At 37.6% G+C, this 18,374-nt stretch overlaps 1 protein-coding gene, 1 long non-coding RNA gene and 1 pseudogene across 4 annotated transcripts in view; 2 read left to right on the plus strand and 1 right to left on the minus strand.

Moving 5' to 3' along the window:
* Window positions 1-4,105: 4,105 nt before the first annotated feature.
* LOC113889549 lies at window positions 4,106-6,163 on the minus strand. 2 transcript variants are annotated; one of them, XR_003510285.1, is made up of 3 exons: window positions 5,795-6,163; window positions 4,742-4,904; window positions 4,106-4,562 (listed from the first exon to the last, which is right to left on the minus strand). It is a non-coding gene; the product is annotated as an uncharacterized LOC113889549 (long non-coding RNA). The 2 variants fall into 2 exon arrangements; XR_003510284.1 differs by lacking the exon at window positions 5,795-6,163 and adding an exon at window positions 5,208-5,638.
* Window positions 4,747-18,374, plus strand: part of COL11A1 (collagen type XI alpha 1 chain) — a 223,393-nt gene continuing 209,765 nt past the window's right edge. For both annotated transcript variants that reach the window (XM_027536365.1, XM_027536366.1), the window contains exon 1: window positions 4,747-4,922. In XM_027536365.1, coding sequence (XP_027392166.1) covers window positions 4,817-4,922 — 106 coding nt within the window. In that variant the 5' untranslated portion in view covers window positions 4,747-4,816. The remainder of the gene's footprint in view (window positions 4,923-18,374) is intronic.
* Window positions 8,187-13,286, plus strand: LOC113882370 (annotated as a pseudogene).

Genomic DNA, 18,374 nt, shown 5'->3' on the forward strand with positions numbered 1-18,374 from the left:
CTCGAATGATAGTTGGGACACCATATACAGTGAAACATCATTGGGATATATTCTTGATGTCGTAACTTCCTTTGGCCATGGTATGTAGTTCACTAAAATGTTTAAGATACCATCTTCAACTTCTATTGGTAGAGATGTTGATGTTGTCCTGCAACACTTTGCGGAAAAGTCTTGTGTAATTTCTGCTGACACAGGAGCTTAGTAAATGCCAAATCCATTCAATTAAGAAGAAAAAAGATACAGAGAGTAAAGTATCTTGACAAAGGTCCAACAGATATTTAAGGTTTTACTCTGAATCATTCTGTTCTCTTTTCCTCTCTTGTTATCTTTGGATAATTATGAAAAAGAACCATGATAGTTTTCTGTTAGCAGAACCATGATAGTTTCAGTGAGCATAGCTAACCACAGGATATTTTTAACACAGATGGACATGATTGTACAAGGCAATTGTCCTTGCTGGATTGGGGTTCATTTAGATTTGATTTTACTTTTCTTTTAAACAGCATGGGTCTATCATCTCTGAGTTGACTCCTTCAGCACTCTAACAGACCAAACTTTTCATATAAAGATTTTCTTTCATCATGGATTTGTGTTAAATTTAGATTCCTCTCAAGTTCTGTATGTTATTTCATAACGTGCAGAAAAATATCCAGTCATCACTGTGGGGTAAGTGTGAGCTAGACTGACTATGAAAATAAACTTTTCTATCCCTCTCTCACCCCCAACTTTCTATAATACAGTGGCCCATCTGTGAGGTAAGAGGAACCAACACCACTTTTAAACAGAGACTAATTTTTAGCCACTCGTGTATTAGGAAAAAAACAACTGTAAAATCAATGTCAAAGTGCTTAGTCATTTCTTTCTTAAAATAATTGACCTAAAGTTCAGAAAAGTGCAAGAAAGACAAACCATTAGGCACAGTAAGAGAGGGATTACATTCAACAACGATTTTCTTTTAAATGTATTAAGTATTTCTGATGTGTGCAAGAGTTTCCCACCCCCGTAATAATTTCTCATTCACTAAGTCTAAGTAGATACAATGGCTTTAGTGTGTTTGGAGAGATTGTTCATATATGTATCATCTCTCTCTCTCTCTCTTATGAATGCCAAATCATTTCAAAGATGATGAAACTTTTCAAAAATCTACTTCTTTCACCTAATTCTGCCCATAGTAATTTAAGTCTTACAATCGAGTCTCTATTATTGTTTCTGTTAGGGACTATTTTTGACAATATTAAGGGAGATTTATCAGCATCACACAATGTTTAATAAAGCTCCATGAACTCTGAAGATTGTCTAGAACATTTATGTTCTCCCACTATGCTACTGGGGCTTCTCTGGTAGTTCAGCTGGTAAAGAATCTGCCTGCAATGCAGGAGACCTGGGTTTGATCCCTGGGTTGGGAAGATCCCCAGGAGGACGGCATGGCAACCCACTCCAGTATTCTTGCCTGGAGAATCCCCATAGACAAAGAAGCTTGGTGGGCTACAGTCCACGAGGTCGCAAAGGGTTGGACATGACTGAGCGATTAAGCACAGAACAGCACTATACCACTATGCCCCTAATCAATTATCAAATTATTCTCTCAGTTTCCCAGACAAGCCAATATGGCCAAATGGGCAATCTAAAATACTACTATAAAGAATGTGACTATTTTTTCTCTAAACTGTTTTCATCTTGTTTTTGAAAGACTTGCGATCAGAGCAAATTATACAAACATGAACAAATATCTTCAAATGCCATTTTCCTAAATGTAACAAGATGGGAAATGTAACACAGATACTTGTGCTCCAAATAAAAGACCTATATGTCAGGAAAACTGTCGCATTCCATTATAATTTGAATCTACGTATAAATAGTTGGCAAGGACTGGTTGAAAGATGGTGTAGGAAACAAGTCATTCTCTGTGAAATTGAAGGTAGTGAGGTGGTTCTCTTTCTGCTTCCCTCTGTCCTTTTGCTCTTTTAGCATTACGCTTCCTTCCACTAAATTCATCTCCTGTAAATTCACGGGCAGGTACCTAGGAGACTCCAGACCTGGCTAATAGCTACAGGTTAGAGGGGTAAGATATAATTAATTATTCCTTACTATGAATCCACTATATTTCCTTCCAGGGCATTAATTCAGACTCAGGTTATGCTTCTCTGGGCAGTGGCCAGAGGAATTCAGACCACAGAGTACAGAGAGCATAAAGTAGTAATAACTCTATTCACCCAAACCACTTTGCCTGAAAGGACCCATTCACTGCTGTGAACAGGCCTGAGATGTGACCAGAAGGTGGGACTTCCTAGACTGACTGCATCATTTCTCACCTCCCAGAACAGTATCAGACCATAGAATTCTCTATAAATCAGGAAAGCTATTGAAAAACAGCTTGGAACACCATTTCTACATATTCCTGCAAGCATTAGAACCCTCTCTAGGTCTTGCATTGACTTAGGATTCTGCTAGCTTCACAAATGATGTACTTCCAAACTCTGTATTCATTTTACTATTTTACATTTAAGAGAAGACCTCGAAAATAAGTTTAAAAATATACAAAGAATTGGACAAAAAGAATTCAGGTTTCAAAAAAAAAACTGTTAACTGAAAATTCCAACAGACTTTTCATTTTGTCATTTTGAGAAGATAAAAATAAACTGTTTCTAAAAAAAAAAAAAAAAAGAGAGAGAGAGAGAAGATGAAGGATAATGAAGATGATAAATTTCAGTATATTTTTCCCTTTATTGTTGTTCAGCCCCCTTAAGGTTCTTAATTTTTAATCCTACATTTCACATTCAAACACTGTATGATATTTAATTATTTTATTAAATTGTGTTAACAACTTGAAAATATTTCTCTGCAGCTGATATAAGGCATCTCAAACATTCTGCCAGCAACATTATCAATGCAAAGTATTTTTTTAACCTATTATCTTTAAGAAGTAAATTTCTTGATGTGGGAATGGTTCTTTGTCACAGAGTGAACAGTCATGTTGAAAGTATTTTTTAGTTGCTTTCCTCATTTGATATGTCTCTTATACACGTCCTTGTACAATTAATTCCATCTTGGACTTCGTATAGTTTCTGAACACCTTCATCTCTTAAACCACATAGTTAGAATATCTTGTTAATCTCATGGGTCATGAGCCATTTTTTGATAACTAGTAGAAAATTAGATTCCTAAACATTAATGGACATATGCATCTCATGAACTTAGCTGAGAACTCTTAAGCCTTGAAATATCTTAAAATCTCAGCATAGGTCCTGGCCAAAGCTTCCAGTTTTTACCAACACGAAAATGTATTCATTCACTCAACCCATCTCTATTGAATCCCTAATGTATGCTGGCACCTTGTTGGGCTCTGTTCCAGAAAATTTTTGAGAAACATCTTAAGAAATATTAAAGAACAAAAAGGAGCCAATAGGAAGGGATAATTTAAATGTAGAAAAAAAATGACTGAAGAACCTATACTCCAGGTTTAAGTGGATTACTTGGAGGAGGAGTAAGCAGAAGGAGTTTAGAAATCTGTCCCTTCTCATTAGTTTCAATGTGGAGTGACCATATTTTCAGCTCCTGAGGCCCTTTATAGGAGCTGTGGGCCTAGACGCTTTGAGATCTCCGCTAGTTGCTTTCCCTGACTTTTCTCCTCTCCCTCTGCCCCCTCAACCTGGTTCAGTATGGAATCAGTTGGAAAATTAAATTACTCACCCCCTTAAAGTCAGCTCCCATATATTTCTTTCTCCTCCTGCCTCAGAGTACAGTTCAGTTCTTTAAGAGACTTGCCTCTGAATGAAGCTAGCGTAGAATTCAAACATTCAAGAGAGAAACCTGTCAGTTTCAGACCTCGAAGGAGAGCTTCCCTGTAAGATCAAGGATTTTGACCTCTGGGGTCTCTCCATCTCACCTTCATCCCTTTCTTTTAATTCTCTGTTTAAAAATAATAGTAAAAAATGCTTTTCGGAGCAGGCAGAGCAGTGAATCCGCTGGTTCCACGTCTGCTATAAGAAGCAGATTTTTGCACAGGGATAAGGTTACCGCTGGCAGCCCAAAACTCCAGCGGTGTGGCGGTTCAGACGCTGGGCTCCTCCCCTCCCCCGCCGACGAGGAGAGGCTCACAGACGGGTGCAAGTAGACAAGTAGCTGTTTTTATTGAATACAGAAGCTCCTTGAAAACTCTGTGGACTCTGGGGCTCTCCTGCAATTCCTTTCATTCCCAAAGTGCTGGAGCCAAGCACGCGTCCCCCGTAACTCCCTCCCATTTCTTCTCCGGGATTTGGATAGGAGAGGAGGGAGGAGAGGAGTGGGGAGATGGAGGGTGGTTGGTGGGCTGGGCTTGCGGGGAGACCTGATTCTCCGGCAAAGGAAAGGGGGGCGGGCTCGGGGCCGTCCGCTAGGCGTGTGATTGGGTCTGACCTTCAGCGGGCTTGTCAGTTTCGCCCGGGGTAAGGGGGGCGCGGGAGGGGAGTGGGCGGGGGAGGGGGCTGCCCGGAGCCTCTCGTCCGGCCCACTGACGGCATGAAGCCTTTAGGGGCACGCAGTCCTCTCAGATTTTTGGTTGAAGCCCCTCATCTGCCGTCAGTCTGAAGGCAGGGCCCCGCAGAGGACAGATCGGAGGGTCCCGACCGGCGGGGCCAGCCGAGAGGGAGAGGAGGGGGCGAGAGACAGGAAGGAAGCAAACCATCAAATTTAAGAAAAAGCCCTTTGACTTTTTCCCCCTCTCCCTCCCCAATGGCTGTGTAGCAAACATCCCCGACGATACCTTGGAAGGGACGAAGTAGGTCTGCAATCGCGATTTCGTGGGTTGAGTTCACAGTTGTGAGTGCGGGGCTCGGAGATGGAGCGGTGGTCCTCTAGGTGGAAAACGAAACGGTGGCTCTGGGATTTCACCATAACAACTCTCGCACTGACTTTCCTCTTCCAGGCTAGAGAGGTCAGAGGAGGTAAGAAAAAATGGTTTGGGGGAGGTGGGAGATTGCTGTCGGTCTTTCTCATTCTGTGCCCCTCCCCCCTTCCTTCTTCCAACCCCTCCCCCGCAAACAATTCTCTCAAATAAAATCCAGATTGTAGCTGCCACCAGGTTGGAAGTGAAGACTGGTGAGAGAGATGGATGTAGGCGGGACAGTAATGGGAGAAGAGGTAGCAGGAAAAAAGATCTGTCAGGCACAGAGCCTGCTGAAATGCCCTTCACCACCTTCCAGGGGCTTTGAAAAGAGGAAAAATATTACCTTGAACACAGAGGCAGTTGTACAAAGCTTTTGTCTGAGGAAAGGTCCTTAGACTACCTTTGAACACATCTGGTTTCTGCAGATTCTAACTAATGGAAGTCTTTTTTAAAGGTGAGCTGAGGAGAGAATATAGAGAAAGGGCATAAAATGAGCCTTGATAAAGTTCTTTGTCTGGAACAAAGTGAGAAACAAGCTGTTTTAAGGATTTGAGAGAGACCAGGGGGAATGAATCTTGAAGACTGAGAATACTTTGTGTGTGTGTGTGTGTGTGTGTGTGTGTGTGTGTGTGTGATCTTGAAGAGATAGTAAGAGGGAAAAAATGGCAGATTAAAAGAAATGGATGGAGATAGGAAGAACACTCTTCCCGGGATTTTGCACCTTCCTCCCCTCTGTGACCCCCCACCCTCAACTTCTTCTTGCAGGTTGGACGTGCAGTTCTCTTGGAGAATGATGAAACTCGCCAAGCAAATGGGGTGGGGGCGGAGGAATAGGGATTGGAAGGAAGGGGAGGGGGCGTGGGGTGGGATGGGAGGAGAGAGGTAAGGAAAAGTTCCTACGTGGCACCACCAAATATTCAATGACCAGACCTGCTGGGAAGACTGCAGCTCTGTCAGTACCCGAGGAGGGAGAGCGACTTCACTCCTCCCCTCCGCCTCCTCCCTCCCCTTCCCCCGCCCTTTCCCGCAAAGGCATCTGGCTGGAGCGGTCCGTTAGGTGCTGTAGACACGGCTGGCGGGAGGACGGTCTCCTTTGGAGTTAAGGGAGCCCAAACAGTTTATAGTAGGAAAGCAAGCTTTGTCGGGGTGTGCAGAGAAGTAGGGGTAAGAAGGAGGGCGGCGATGATTGGCTGAGGGAGAAACAAATTGTCAACCCCAAAGGCTCAGGCTTTAGCAGAAACCTGAGTCTGATCCTGGTGGGTGCCAAGATCTGAGTTCTCCTTTGTGGGAGTTAGCGCTCCCGGAGGCCGAACTCTGCGAAGCCAGGTCTGTATTTCTTCCCCACACTTTGTGATTGTTCACCTTCCTGAGGAGCAGGCAGGGATGGCTTATTCCTCTGTGACTTTTCCTGGCGAATAGTACAGTCAGAGACTCATTAGGACTATCTTTGAATTTTTGAATAAGTCATGCTGATTCATTCATTTCTACATTTTAAAAGATAAATATCAGAGTCTTGAAAGTGAAATCTATCAAAAGTTTGCACTTTACCTTTGGTACCTGGTCACCAGCGGGATTGGTCGGTTCTGTCCTCAGGTCTGCCCTCTGCTGGTTGTCTTTATTATTTGGAATTAAAGCAACTGCCTCAGGATATAAGGCCTCCTAAAATCCTTCTAAGTACAATGATCCTGAAAAAGGACACTTGATTAAGGAAGAACAGGTATACTGTTTCCTTTTGAACTTTTCCAGCTATTTCTTTCGTCCAAACTTGGGACAAGTATCATAATGGCAGCTTTTTGTTTTTAATATGGAAACTAAGACTTTCTTCAGTGAAGACAGATGCACTGTAAACTCGAGAGACTTATAGGTATTCAGGGATTATTTCACTGAAGATGTTTCACTTCCACACGGGGGCTTCTTTAAAGCTCTTAGGAGATCAGAAAGGTCAAATTTATACACTTGTGATGCATAATTTTCTCATTTAAATCTAGCTGCATACCTAAAACTCTTTTAAACAAAACATCTTGGTACCACATCAAATAACTGGTGGTAAAAGAAACTTCTCTATTATTACAAAACCATCTAAAGTGAGAAGTAGGGAACTTTAAAGATCATGTTGTAGTTTCTGTTTGTTATTTTTGATGAAATATCTTGAAAGTTATATGGTTATTTGGATCTTCACATTGTTTAAGATTTGGTGTTCATTTCACCAAATTGCTAGGTGCTTATTCTTTAGAAGGAAACTATATTTACTTAAACCTACTTTTGTAGGCATTCTTACCACCTAATGAAATTCAAAAAGGAAATACTATATTAATGCTTAAAAAGGAAACACTAGCCTGAATCATCACACAAAGGAAAAATAAACTTAGTGTCCATCCAGTTCTCATGCTAGCCTTTATATTTGCAATTGATGTAACAATGAGTTAGTTTCTAAATAAGATATTGTATACCAGAATTATACTATATATATATATATACTATATAATATACTATATATTTATATTTATATATAATACTATATATTATATATTTGATTTCTCTGAGTTGCAGTGGTATGATCTGACTGTTAAACTGAAAGATAATTTAAAGATAACTTTTATCTAAAATTTGTATTTCTTGGATTAAAAAATGCTTAAGTCTAAAAAGTTCTGGGTTCATAATAAATTGGACTCTAAAAATATGCAGTAAAAATATGTAGTTAGGATCCTGATGCATCTTACAGAGAAAACCTTACAAAGAAAATTTCTTGGAGTGAATGAAAAGAAAGTCAGTGAATTCACACAGTCATATTATTTTACTTTGCAAATCCAAACTCTGTAATTTAGTAATCTTTAACTTACTTTAAAAATTTTTGGTATTTATTATGGTTTAATAAGAAGAAAAGAGTAAGCATTATTTCTTATATTTATTTGCATTAACTTCAGGATCATATTTCATATACTTGCTTATGGTTAATATAAATGTTTTATCTCATGAATTTATAGATTTCATATTCAGTTAGTTCAGTACTTATTAAGATAGAACCTGAAATTTACCTGGAATTTATAGTGACTATAACTCATGACTGTGTTCAGATTGGTGGTTTTATGATAGATGGTTTTAGCAGTTTTTAAAGGAGTTAAGCTAAATTGAGTAAAAAGAAAATATAATATCTGACTGAATCATTTTGTTGCTAATTAAAATGGTATTCTACCTTTGGTGGTTGAGCCAATACTGTGCCTTGCAAAACACTGATTAATTTTATGAAGAATTTTCGAAGCTTGTCAGTAGTTGGTAGTGATTCCTGCTGAAGTGTTTTGAGTGCCTGGGATCAGCAGGTGAAATGGTGCTGGCTTCCAGAGTATGTGCTAATCCAACTTTGGGAAGAGATCAAGCTTGTCCCTTAGGTTACTCAATCAGAAATCAGTTAAAAATCAGATATGCTTCTGATAGCAAATGAAGTATCTTCTATGATTATTAATATTGTGTTTTCATTTGTTTTTTAAAGCAAAATCAACAAAGTCTGTAATAAACACTGAAAAAAAGTAGGTAGCTCATGAGAAACATCTTCCTGAATCTTTTATACAGATAACCTTAGTTTAGGTGGCACATATATATTCAGTTAATTATAGACACTTTCACAAAATTGTCTATTAGTTTTAATATTAAGTATATTAATATTTTAATGTGACAATTAACTTTATAATTAATACTTTGTTAAAATCTATAAAAATAATTCTGTAAGAGGTATACGCAGAGTTTTAAATAAAATTATGAAGTTGCAAAATGAGAAATGTATATATCTAAATAGTATGATTGCTTATGATTTATATAATTAAATTTTAGCTTCTATGTTTGCTTCGATTTGTGACTAAAATTGAAGGGGCACATTATTCAAGTTATCACTAAAATATAGCAAGGCAAATATGGCCCCCTTTTCAAATTTGTGGGTAGGATTTCTGACAAAAAATAAGTAGTTGTCTTTCTATTTTTAAATTTTGTTTCTTTTCTGAGACATTTTTCTTCGCTCTGGTTAACTTATTTAGGCACTACCTATGTAGTGATAATGAATGGATTTGAATCAAGTTTCAGTGAGAGTGTGTAATAAAAAGCTGAATTTTTCAAAAGAAGAAAAGGTATTTAGATTCTTTTAAAGAGAATGCTAGAGATAGAAATTCTTATAAAAATTGCAACTCCATACTACCTTCTCACTTTACTAATGAGGAAACTAAGGCACAGAAAAATTCTTAACTGAATCCTGTCTCTAAAAAAACTATATTCATATAATAGTCAAGATTTTCCATAAATGAGTAGGATGAAATCTGCAAAAATGATAAAGTATCTTTAAATAATAGTAGTCTGAGACTTAATAGAATAAACAATTATTAATTTGTATGTATTTGTGAAATGTAGAATGACATATATTGCTTAAATATATGTGCTGGAGTTTAGATTAGTGAGGATAGATTAAGTGAAAATGATGAATCAAAGAAACACAGGAGATTATAGAACATATTTAATAATTCCTCAATGTTCTAAATTTAGATATAGGTAATTTTTGATAATTTGTATTATTAATATACCTAATTATGTGATTCTATAAGATCTGTATCAATGTAAAAAGTGTAACAGTTTATAAAATATTTTTGTATACATTTGTTGCTGGATTATGAACATAGTTTTTTTTTTTCCCTCTCTAAAGTTCCTAATAGAGGACCCAGTACAACTTTGAATTTTCAGGAAGCTAAGAAAGTTATATGTTTATTTCAAATAAGACAAATAATGTCAAATTTCTCTTTTCATGTTGATTTTATATTGATTGGGTGATACATATTATATCTAATTGTATGTTTTTTTATTAATAAGTCAGATAATGAATTGATTTTTACTTGATACGGGTTATTTGTTTAACAGATAACCTTTTTTCCAAACAAGCAGTCAGTTTTGGGAAAAAAATAACAGATGCGCTTAGTAGTGCAAATTCTAATTCAAATTTTTCCTTTTGGATTGTCAAAGTGTCTAAAAGTACATAATCACCTTTTACTTTGGGAATAAATGGATAGTTAATTTATAGAGAAATACTTCCTTTTCAGGGGCTACCATGGTATGCGGTGCTGGCAATGGCTAAGATAGAGCTAGTATTTCAACCATGAAGTTTTTTCCTCTCTTTCGGGAAATTCAGTACATGTCCTTAAGGTCCTGAAGAATATACTAAGGAAATTAATAGTTCTACATATGACTAACTCTGTTTTATATGAATACAGGGTTTTATACATATTGACCCAGCCCTGTCATTCAATATAATTTTTAGTGATGATGTTTAGGTATTTAAAAGCCAGAATCATATTATATCCTAAATGCACTTTTCTTCCTGTCCACCTTTGGAGAAAGTGCAGTTGGTTTGTGATCTTAGGAATTCAGGGGAACTGCAGAGTTGGGACTGAGGGCTGATCTGCATTTCTGCTTTTACTCCTCCACTTCTCCCATTTAATACTGAGGAAATGTGACCTGAGCTGGAAGTGGTGAGAGGAAATCAAACTTTTTTTTTTTTGAGCATTGAAGTTTTGTCCCTTAGCAAAGAAGAGAGGTACACACAGGTGCTATAAAAAGTTACATTGCTTCTTACGCTTTCTTCCTGAAGAGTCTATTTTAAATACAGTATTCAATGTATACTAAAATTACGCTATAATGAATTTCCTAAATTTGGACTTTTTTCTACTGATTTCTTTTGCAATTAAATTCAGAACCCAAAGGGATTTGCTTTTTTTTTTTTTAACTACCTTCTGTATTCTAATGTATCTATTTATTTCTCCTTTTAAAACCCTAATATGCTTTTATTTTTATAGATAATTGTGATTTTTTTTTTTTTTTACTTTCAGTTGTGTCAGAACTCAACATGAATAATACTCTTGGGTAGAGAAGATGAAACAATTTTAAAGTGATTTAGTGAGCAGTATCTATTTATCAGTTGCAGTCTTTGGCCTACTACTGACTTGGCTAGTGGTTCTTTAGACATTGGCTGATCACCAGACCTACTGTTATCTGGTAAAATAAACTCTTTGCTTGCTGCGCATGGAATTAGAGACAGTGCTATTAATTTAGTAGAAAGAACTCAGAGAAAAGAAAGGTTATCGTATTTCAGAGTAAGAGACCAGTTTAAATACGACTTGACAATTGAGAACTAAAACAAACCTGTGTAAAAGTGCTTCAGCACAATCAACTTTTGCAATCCCTCAAACCTTCATTTTCTTTTCTTTTTCTCCTTAAAAAGCATTTCTTTCTTATTTTAACCAAATTTAATTGCTCTTGAATGGCCCTGTACTGTACAGTCCAATGAAGGTCCCTATTCATAGAACTTGAGCGTATAGGATGTCAGTGGAAGCGTCCTCCCTCTATCTGACTGGTAAACTCACATCCGGGCTTATAGGACCAAACCTTAGACTGTTGAGGCAGTTGGCTTTCCTTTCTCACTCAGACTTTAACAAACAATTTCCCGAAAGGATGACTACTACGAAAGAGCAGTAGTTGCAATTCCTGACAAAACTAGTAAGAAGCTCTAGCACATTTTCCTACTTTGTGCTCTTAGGTACCACTGCGGAGAGTCGTAAGTATTAGTGGTGCATGCTAAGTCACTTCAGTTGTGTCTGACTCTGCGACCTTATGGACTGTAGCCCACCAGATTCCTTTGTCCATGGGATTCTCCAGGCAAGAATATTAGGGTGGGTTTTGCTGTACCCTCCTCCAGGGATCTTCCTGACTCAGGCATTGAACGCAGGTCTCACGTCTCCTGCACTGGCCAGCAGATTCTTGACCACTAGCGCCACCTGTGGTATTTGCCCTTAACTCTCTTTTCAGACTAACTGTGAAGTACAGCCTTCTACTTGCTGTCACTCTTTGAATGCTGATGAACCTTCGAAATACTTCACTGGTTTTGAGGACAAACGTATTGTACAGATGGCCTAGCATGATGTAGAGTGCCCTTCTGTATGTCTCAGACTCAGGTTTCCCACTCCAACATCATGCACCCTGCACACTAGGCATGTTAAACCTCTTGACCGTCTTCTCCCCTGTCCTGGAACGCATTATTCTTTTTTGCCAGGAATGTATTTTTCCTTCTCATCCATCTAGCAGATACTTTCTCATACTTCAAAATTTAACTCAAGCTGCCTACTCCAGACAGATATAGAAGCTCTAACACTGAATGCATATGTCTCCTTGTAAGCATTTTTGTATAGAATCTCATTCATTCTGACAGTTGTCTTAGAAGTAAGCTAATACTACCATCTCTATTTTACCCATAAGGAAACTGAAAAACAGATAAGTTAATTGTCCTACTTAAGACCGTACAGCTACTGTGTGACAGATCCAGGATTTGAACCCAGACAATCTTGCTCCAGAGCTCTTGCTTTTGACCATTTGCGCATGTTTACTTTATTGTGTATTCTTTTTATATATAAATAGTTTTTAAAAATAATTTTATTTATTTCTTTTTTGGTTGCCCTGGGTCTTCAATGCTGTACACAGGCTTTTTCTCGTTGAGGTGAGCGGGGGCTACTCTTCGGGGCTACTCTTCATTTCTGTGCCCTGGCTTCTCACTGCAGTGGCTTCTCTTGTTACAGAACACAGGCTCTAGGCACGTGGGCTTCAGTAGTTGCAGCATGAAGGCTCAGTAGTTGTGACTCACAGGGTCTAGAGCACAGGCTCAGTAGTTGTGGCACGCAAGCTTAGTTGCTCTATGGCATGTGGTATGTGGCATGATCTTTCCTGGATCAGGGATCAAATCTTTGTATCCTGCACTGGTAGGCAGATTCTTATCTACTGCACCACCCGGAAAAGTCTTATTGTATATTCTTAACGCTTTTGCACAGCCTCCCTGACTATGCTTATGATTATGGTGCCTTGGGGCCTAGCAATAATGCGCAAATCATGCAGCTGTAACCATTGTAAATATCATGTAAATTGTGCAAATAACTTGAATACTACCAAGGAAAAATATAAAGAGATTTTGGTGAAAGATGATGTCATAATTCAAGTGACTCTTCAGCTTAACGCTAAATTTCATTGGTGAAGGACCTGTCACTCGTCCCATTTTAGGGACAAATCTAAGCCTTAATGATGGCAGAAAACCAAAGGGGAGTGGATGGAAGCTAGCATGTGTTACTTTATTTCTTTGACAAAGGGGAAATTGACAGCTTTGTCTGTAGGTGTTCAAGGTTCAGCTTGGGGTTGGCCTGGTTTCATTAAGTAACAGGGACACTTACAAATTGCTGCCTGTTCTAATCAGGATCTATTACAAGGAACAACAGTTCTATTCCACTTTGGGGGATTGATGTATGGGAGTAAGCTTATTACCTTCAGTATAAAGTGTCAGATGTGATTATCTAAAAGCTGTTTGAATGTAATCAGCTAGGGGAATGTAACTGAAAGATACATGGTCTGCAAAAAAAAAAAAAAGGACACATTATAATTATTTTAAAAGTTCTTCATTTATATATTAGCCTTCCTCTAGGAGTTGCTGGAGGGTAAAGACTGTGATTTAGTTTTCTTTCCCTAGTGTCTGCCAAGATGCCAGAATGAACACAGGATATGATATAGTCACCATTTAGATTACTAATTACCTTCTTGCTTTGCTCATCAGACTGGAACAAGGTTAAAATCTAGTTAACTTGGAGTGGTGTAAAGTGACCTCCTCATGTCATGTTGTTAACAGTGATTAGAGTCCCCCCCCCCCCTCTTTTTCTTTACTCACTCTCTGAAAGTGAATAAATTGCTACTTCTTTCCAGCTTTCCTCATTTGGAAAATAGTTTTGCACATTCTCTCCAAAGATATTTTTATATACTTGAAGCTTTCAGTTGACCATACTATCTCTAAAACTGTAGTTTGCTTTAACATAGTAGTATGACTGATAAAATGCCATATGAAGTCATATTTTTGCTTTGACAGCAACATAAATCATCATTTCACTTGTCTATTGGTGAACAGGAAAGTTTAATTCAAATTTGATTTCAATCTGTAAAAGTAATAATTGAGAAAACCCTGTCGTATATCATTTTTCAAACCTTTATTTCAGTTTTGTATGATATTAAGGGTTGTCTAATTTTGCTTAATGACTATTAGGAAAAGTAGCCTATCTATATTTATTGCATTATGATTATTTCAGTAAGATAGTTCTTCAAGTTAGAAAGCAAATTGCATGTTGCATATATAATTATGTTACTATGAAGTACCATCTTTAAGAAGGAGTACTTAAAATTTCAAGTGCTTAATAAGATTAATAGTCTATAGCCATAGAATTGTTTTGGATAAAAATATATTTTTAATATTCTATTCCTATCCATTGTATATTTTAGTTCCACTAAAATCATCAGGATGAGTATCTTTATCTGCTTTATTTCGTTTGCCCTAAGCATGCAGATTGAAACCTATCACATAGTAAACATTTGGAAAATTTTTGTTGAATAAGGTAAAGATGTTGACTGTAGCTCAGATGAATTGCTTTTCAATAACTTAATCGATAACCTGAGATAGGATATAAATTATGTAAATAAGTTGTTGGCAGTGTCTGTGGAATATACTTAACAGATTTTTGCTGATACTGTTATGATTTCTTGGAAATGGCTGTCTCTGTTTTGTCTCCAAGCAAACTATGGTCTTTATGATGAATACTCTCCCAATCTGCTTACCATTACTTTTTTTACACAGAGTTTAATTATTATCTCCTCTAGGAATACCTCTTCTTAACCATGGAGACTAGGATAATTGACCTTGTGTAGCATCCTAAAGCACAGAAACCTTGTCATAGAATGGCATCCAGCACTATACCTGAAGTATAACAGATGGCCAGTAAACATTCATTGAGTGAATTAATGAGCTCATAATTAAGACATTTTTATTAAAGTCAATAAGACAGGAGTACTCAATTATGGCTTGATATCACAATCATTTCCAGTCCCATCCCTGTGCATATTGATTGAGTAGATTTTGTACAGAATCCAAGCATAACTGCTTTATAAGGCTGTACATATAATTTTGATGCACAACCAAGGATTCATGAACCTTCTGAAATAGGAAATAAATGTATATAAAAATGAGGATTGCCTAGTTTGTATTACAGTGTACTGGAAGTCAAGTGAAAGATTATTTATCTGCTATGTGCAAATCTTCTGATACATACCTTATTGTCAAACAGAAGTGGTTCTGCATAAAATAAGTAAATCAACTGATCATGATATTGATAATGCTTTTTAAAGAAAATCCTCCTCTTCATAGCATGTAACAAACTAAATGCCAATAAATATTTATCTTCTCAATTTAGTGTCAAATTATATAATGAAAATATAATTTTAGTTTTATAATAAGCATATTTTAATAGCTTTGGGCTTCCCTGATGGCTCAGCTAGTAAAGAATCTGCCTGCAATGCAGGAGACCTGAGTTCCATCCTTGGGTCTTGGGAAGATCCCCTGGAAAAGCGAATGGCAATCCACTCCATTATTCTTGCCTGGAGAATTCCACTGGACAGAGGAGCTGCAGGCTACAGTCCATGGGGTCACAAAGAGTTGGACATGACTGAGTGATTTTCACTTTCAATGGATTTGACCACTTATAAATCAGACTTTATTTTCTTGGGCTCCAAAATCACTGCAGATGGTGACAGTAGCCATGAAATTAAATGACGCTGACGAACCTGGACAGCATATTAAAAAGAAGAGACATCACTTTGCCCACAAAGCTCCCTATAGTCAAAGCTATGGTTTTTCCAGTAGTCACATACGGATGTGAGAGTTGGACCATAAGAAAGGCTGAACACCGAAGAATTGATGCTTTTGAACTGTATTGGAGAAGACTCTTGAGTGTCCCTTGGACTGCAAGGAGATCCAACCAGTCCATCCTAAAGGAACTTAGTTGTGAATATTCATTGGAAGGACTGATGCTGAAGCTGAAACTCCAATACTTTGGCCACCTGATGTGAAGAGCCAACTCATTGGAAAAGACCCTGATGCTGGGAAAGATTGAGGACAGGAGGAGAAGGGGGCCACAGAGAATGAGATGGTTGGACGGCATCACCAACTCAATGGACCTGAGTTTGAGCAAACTCTAGGAGATAGTGAATGACAGGGAAGCTGAATGACAGGGAAGTCAGCATGCTGCTGTCCATGGGATTGCAAAGAGTCAGACATGACTAGAGACTGAACAACAACAAAATCAAAAATGCCATACTTTTCAAATATTACATTTTCAACTGGTGTTTCTTCTTCTGTTACCATTCTCAAAGTTGTGACTTTATTTCTGCTTTCAATTTTCAGTATATAATGCTTTTTATGATATAAGAAAGTTCAGGATTAAAGTTGTTTAATAACTGAGAAAATTAAATGATCCCCTTCTTTGTGCAGTCACTGTGTTAGGTGTCAGGACTACAAAGATGGTAGCTCAGGCTCCATTCTCATGGAGTATGTGTATTACCAGGAGAGTGCTGGAGTGGAGGGTATGGGGAGGGACCATGTAACATAAGACCATAAGGATATACTTTCCTGCATAGAATGGAATGACATGACTAATTTAAAGATATAGAGAGGCTGCCAAGTTGGCATGGTCAGCACATACTTTCATATCTGTACATGACTAGGTGGTTCCAACTGATTGCAACCATTGGATTCTCTGACAAATAACCAGGGAAGTAGAGCAATGCAGATTTTTTCTGGATTATTTAATCTACTGTAAAGTGAACTGACATTCTCAATGGTAATTAGTACAGTTGAGTCACAGTTGATATGGAGTTATGGTCATGATGAAGTTGAAAAATGAATGAATAAATAATCTTCCTATTTTATAAAGGAGTATGATAAGCAACCATGTACACATTTATAAAGTCTATTATGAGACAAAGTAAGCTAATATTTTTAAACCTTACAATGTGATTGTTCTTGTTATTAACCAAATTATAGCATGTTTTAGAACATAAAGTGTAAATAGTGATTTTTGTTTCTGAAGATTAATATGTTGGACCAAAACCTCTGTTTTATTTAGTTGGGAATAAGTTACTTATTATAAGCATTTTTAACTTATAATGATTTCTTTCATGGAAAGTTATATCAAATAGAGTTTAAAAAATATATCATTAATTTAGTTATAGTTTAAAATGACATTGATAGTCTGTCAACTCCCAAAGTTTTATTGTTACTACTCTAGACCTTTCCCCTGAACTTCCCCTAAACTTCAGACTCCTAAACTCATTCAACTGCCTATTCAGCTGTTTCCAGTGGCATTTACTAAGTCATCTCAAAATCAGCATGCCTAAGACTGAACTGCAGAACTCCAGCCCTAAAGTCCATTCATCACAGTCTTCCCTGTCTCCGTTAATGGCAACACAATCAATCATGATGTTTGAACTAAAAACGTTGGTGTCATCTTTGACTCCTTTTCTCTCATACTCCACTCTGGTCTGCTGTCTTCAGAATATATCCATAATATCACAAAGTAATTCATCTCTCAGCCCAAGAAAACAGTATCAACAAAATTTTACATCTAGAAGATTGCAATTGCTCCTTCTCTGCACTCTAATTCTACTCCAGTGTCCCTAGAGTCTGTTAACATAGCAGTCACAGTCTTCTGAAAAATTAGTTAGCTGATGTTCTTTCTCTCTCTTTAACTTTCAGTGGTTTTCCATTTCATTTGCAATTAAATCTAAACTCCTTGAATATCCCACAGGACCTATACAAGCTGCCTTCAACATGCCCTCATTGTTACTTCTCTGACCTCGTCTCTTACATCCTTTTATTTCCTTGGCTGGAGACATATTTGTCTCCTTGCATTTCCTTCAGCGTCTTAGGTCAGCTCCTATTTCATTTTCTTTGAACTTACTAGTCTCTTTGCTTTCAATTCCACTGCATAAAAACCTTAAGGTAGAGGAAGAGCTTATGCCTTTTCCGAATTTACTCAAACCTTATCTTTTTGAGGCTTTTCCTGTCTTACATATATTAAAATCCATATCACCATAACCCTTCTTATATTCATTCACTGACTTATTTTTCTCCTTTATTGTTGTTCAGTTGCCCAGTTGTGTCTGACTCTTTGAGACCCCATGGACTGCGGCATGCCAGGCCTCCCTGTCCCTCACCATCTCCCGAAGTTTGCCCAAGTTCATGTCCATTGCATCAGTGATGCCATCCAGCAATCTCATCCTCTGATGCCCTCCTCTCCTTTTGCCCTCAATCTTTCCCAGCATCAGGAACTTTTCCAGTGAGTTGGCTGTTTGCATCAAATAACCAAAATACTGGAGCTTCCACTTCAGCATCAGTTCTTCCAATGAGTATTCAGGGTTGATTTCCCTTAAAATTCACAAGTTTGATCTTCTTGCTGTCTTCTTGCTGTCTGAAAGGAACTTTCAGAAGTCTTACCCAGCACTACATTTCAAAGACATCTGTCTTCTTTATGATCCAGCTGTCAAAACTGTATGTGACACTGGGAAGACCATAGTCTTGACAATACAGACCTTTGTCGGCAGAATAGTGTCTCTGCTTTTCAATACACTG

The sequence above is a fragment of the Bos indicus x Bos taurus genome, chromosome 3 (assembly GCF_003369695.1).
Source record: "Bos indicus x Bos taurus breed Angus x Brahman F1 hybrid chromosome 3, Bos_hybrid_MaternalHap_v2.0, whole genome shotgun sequence".
Lineage (NCBI taxonomy): Eukaryota > Metazoa > Chordata > Mammalia > Artiodactyla > Bovidae > Bos > Bos indicus x Bos taurus.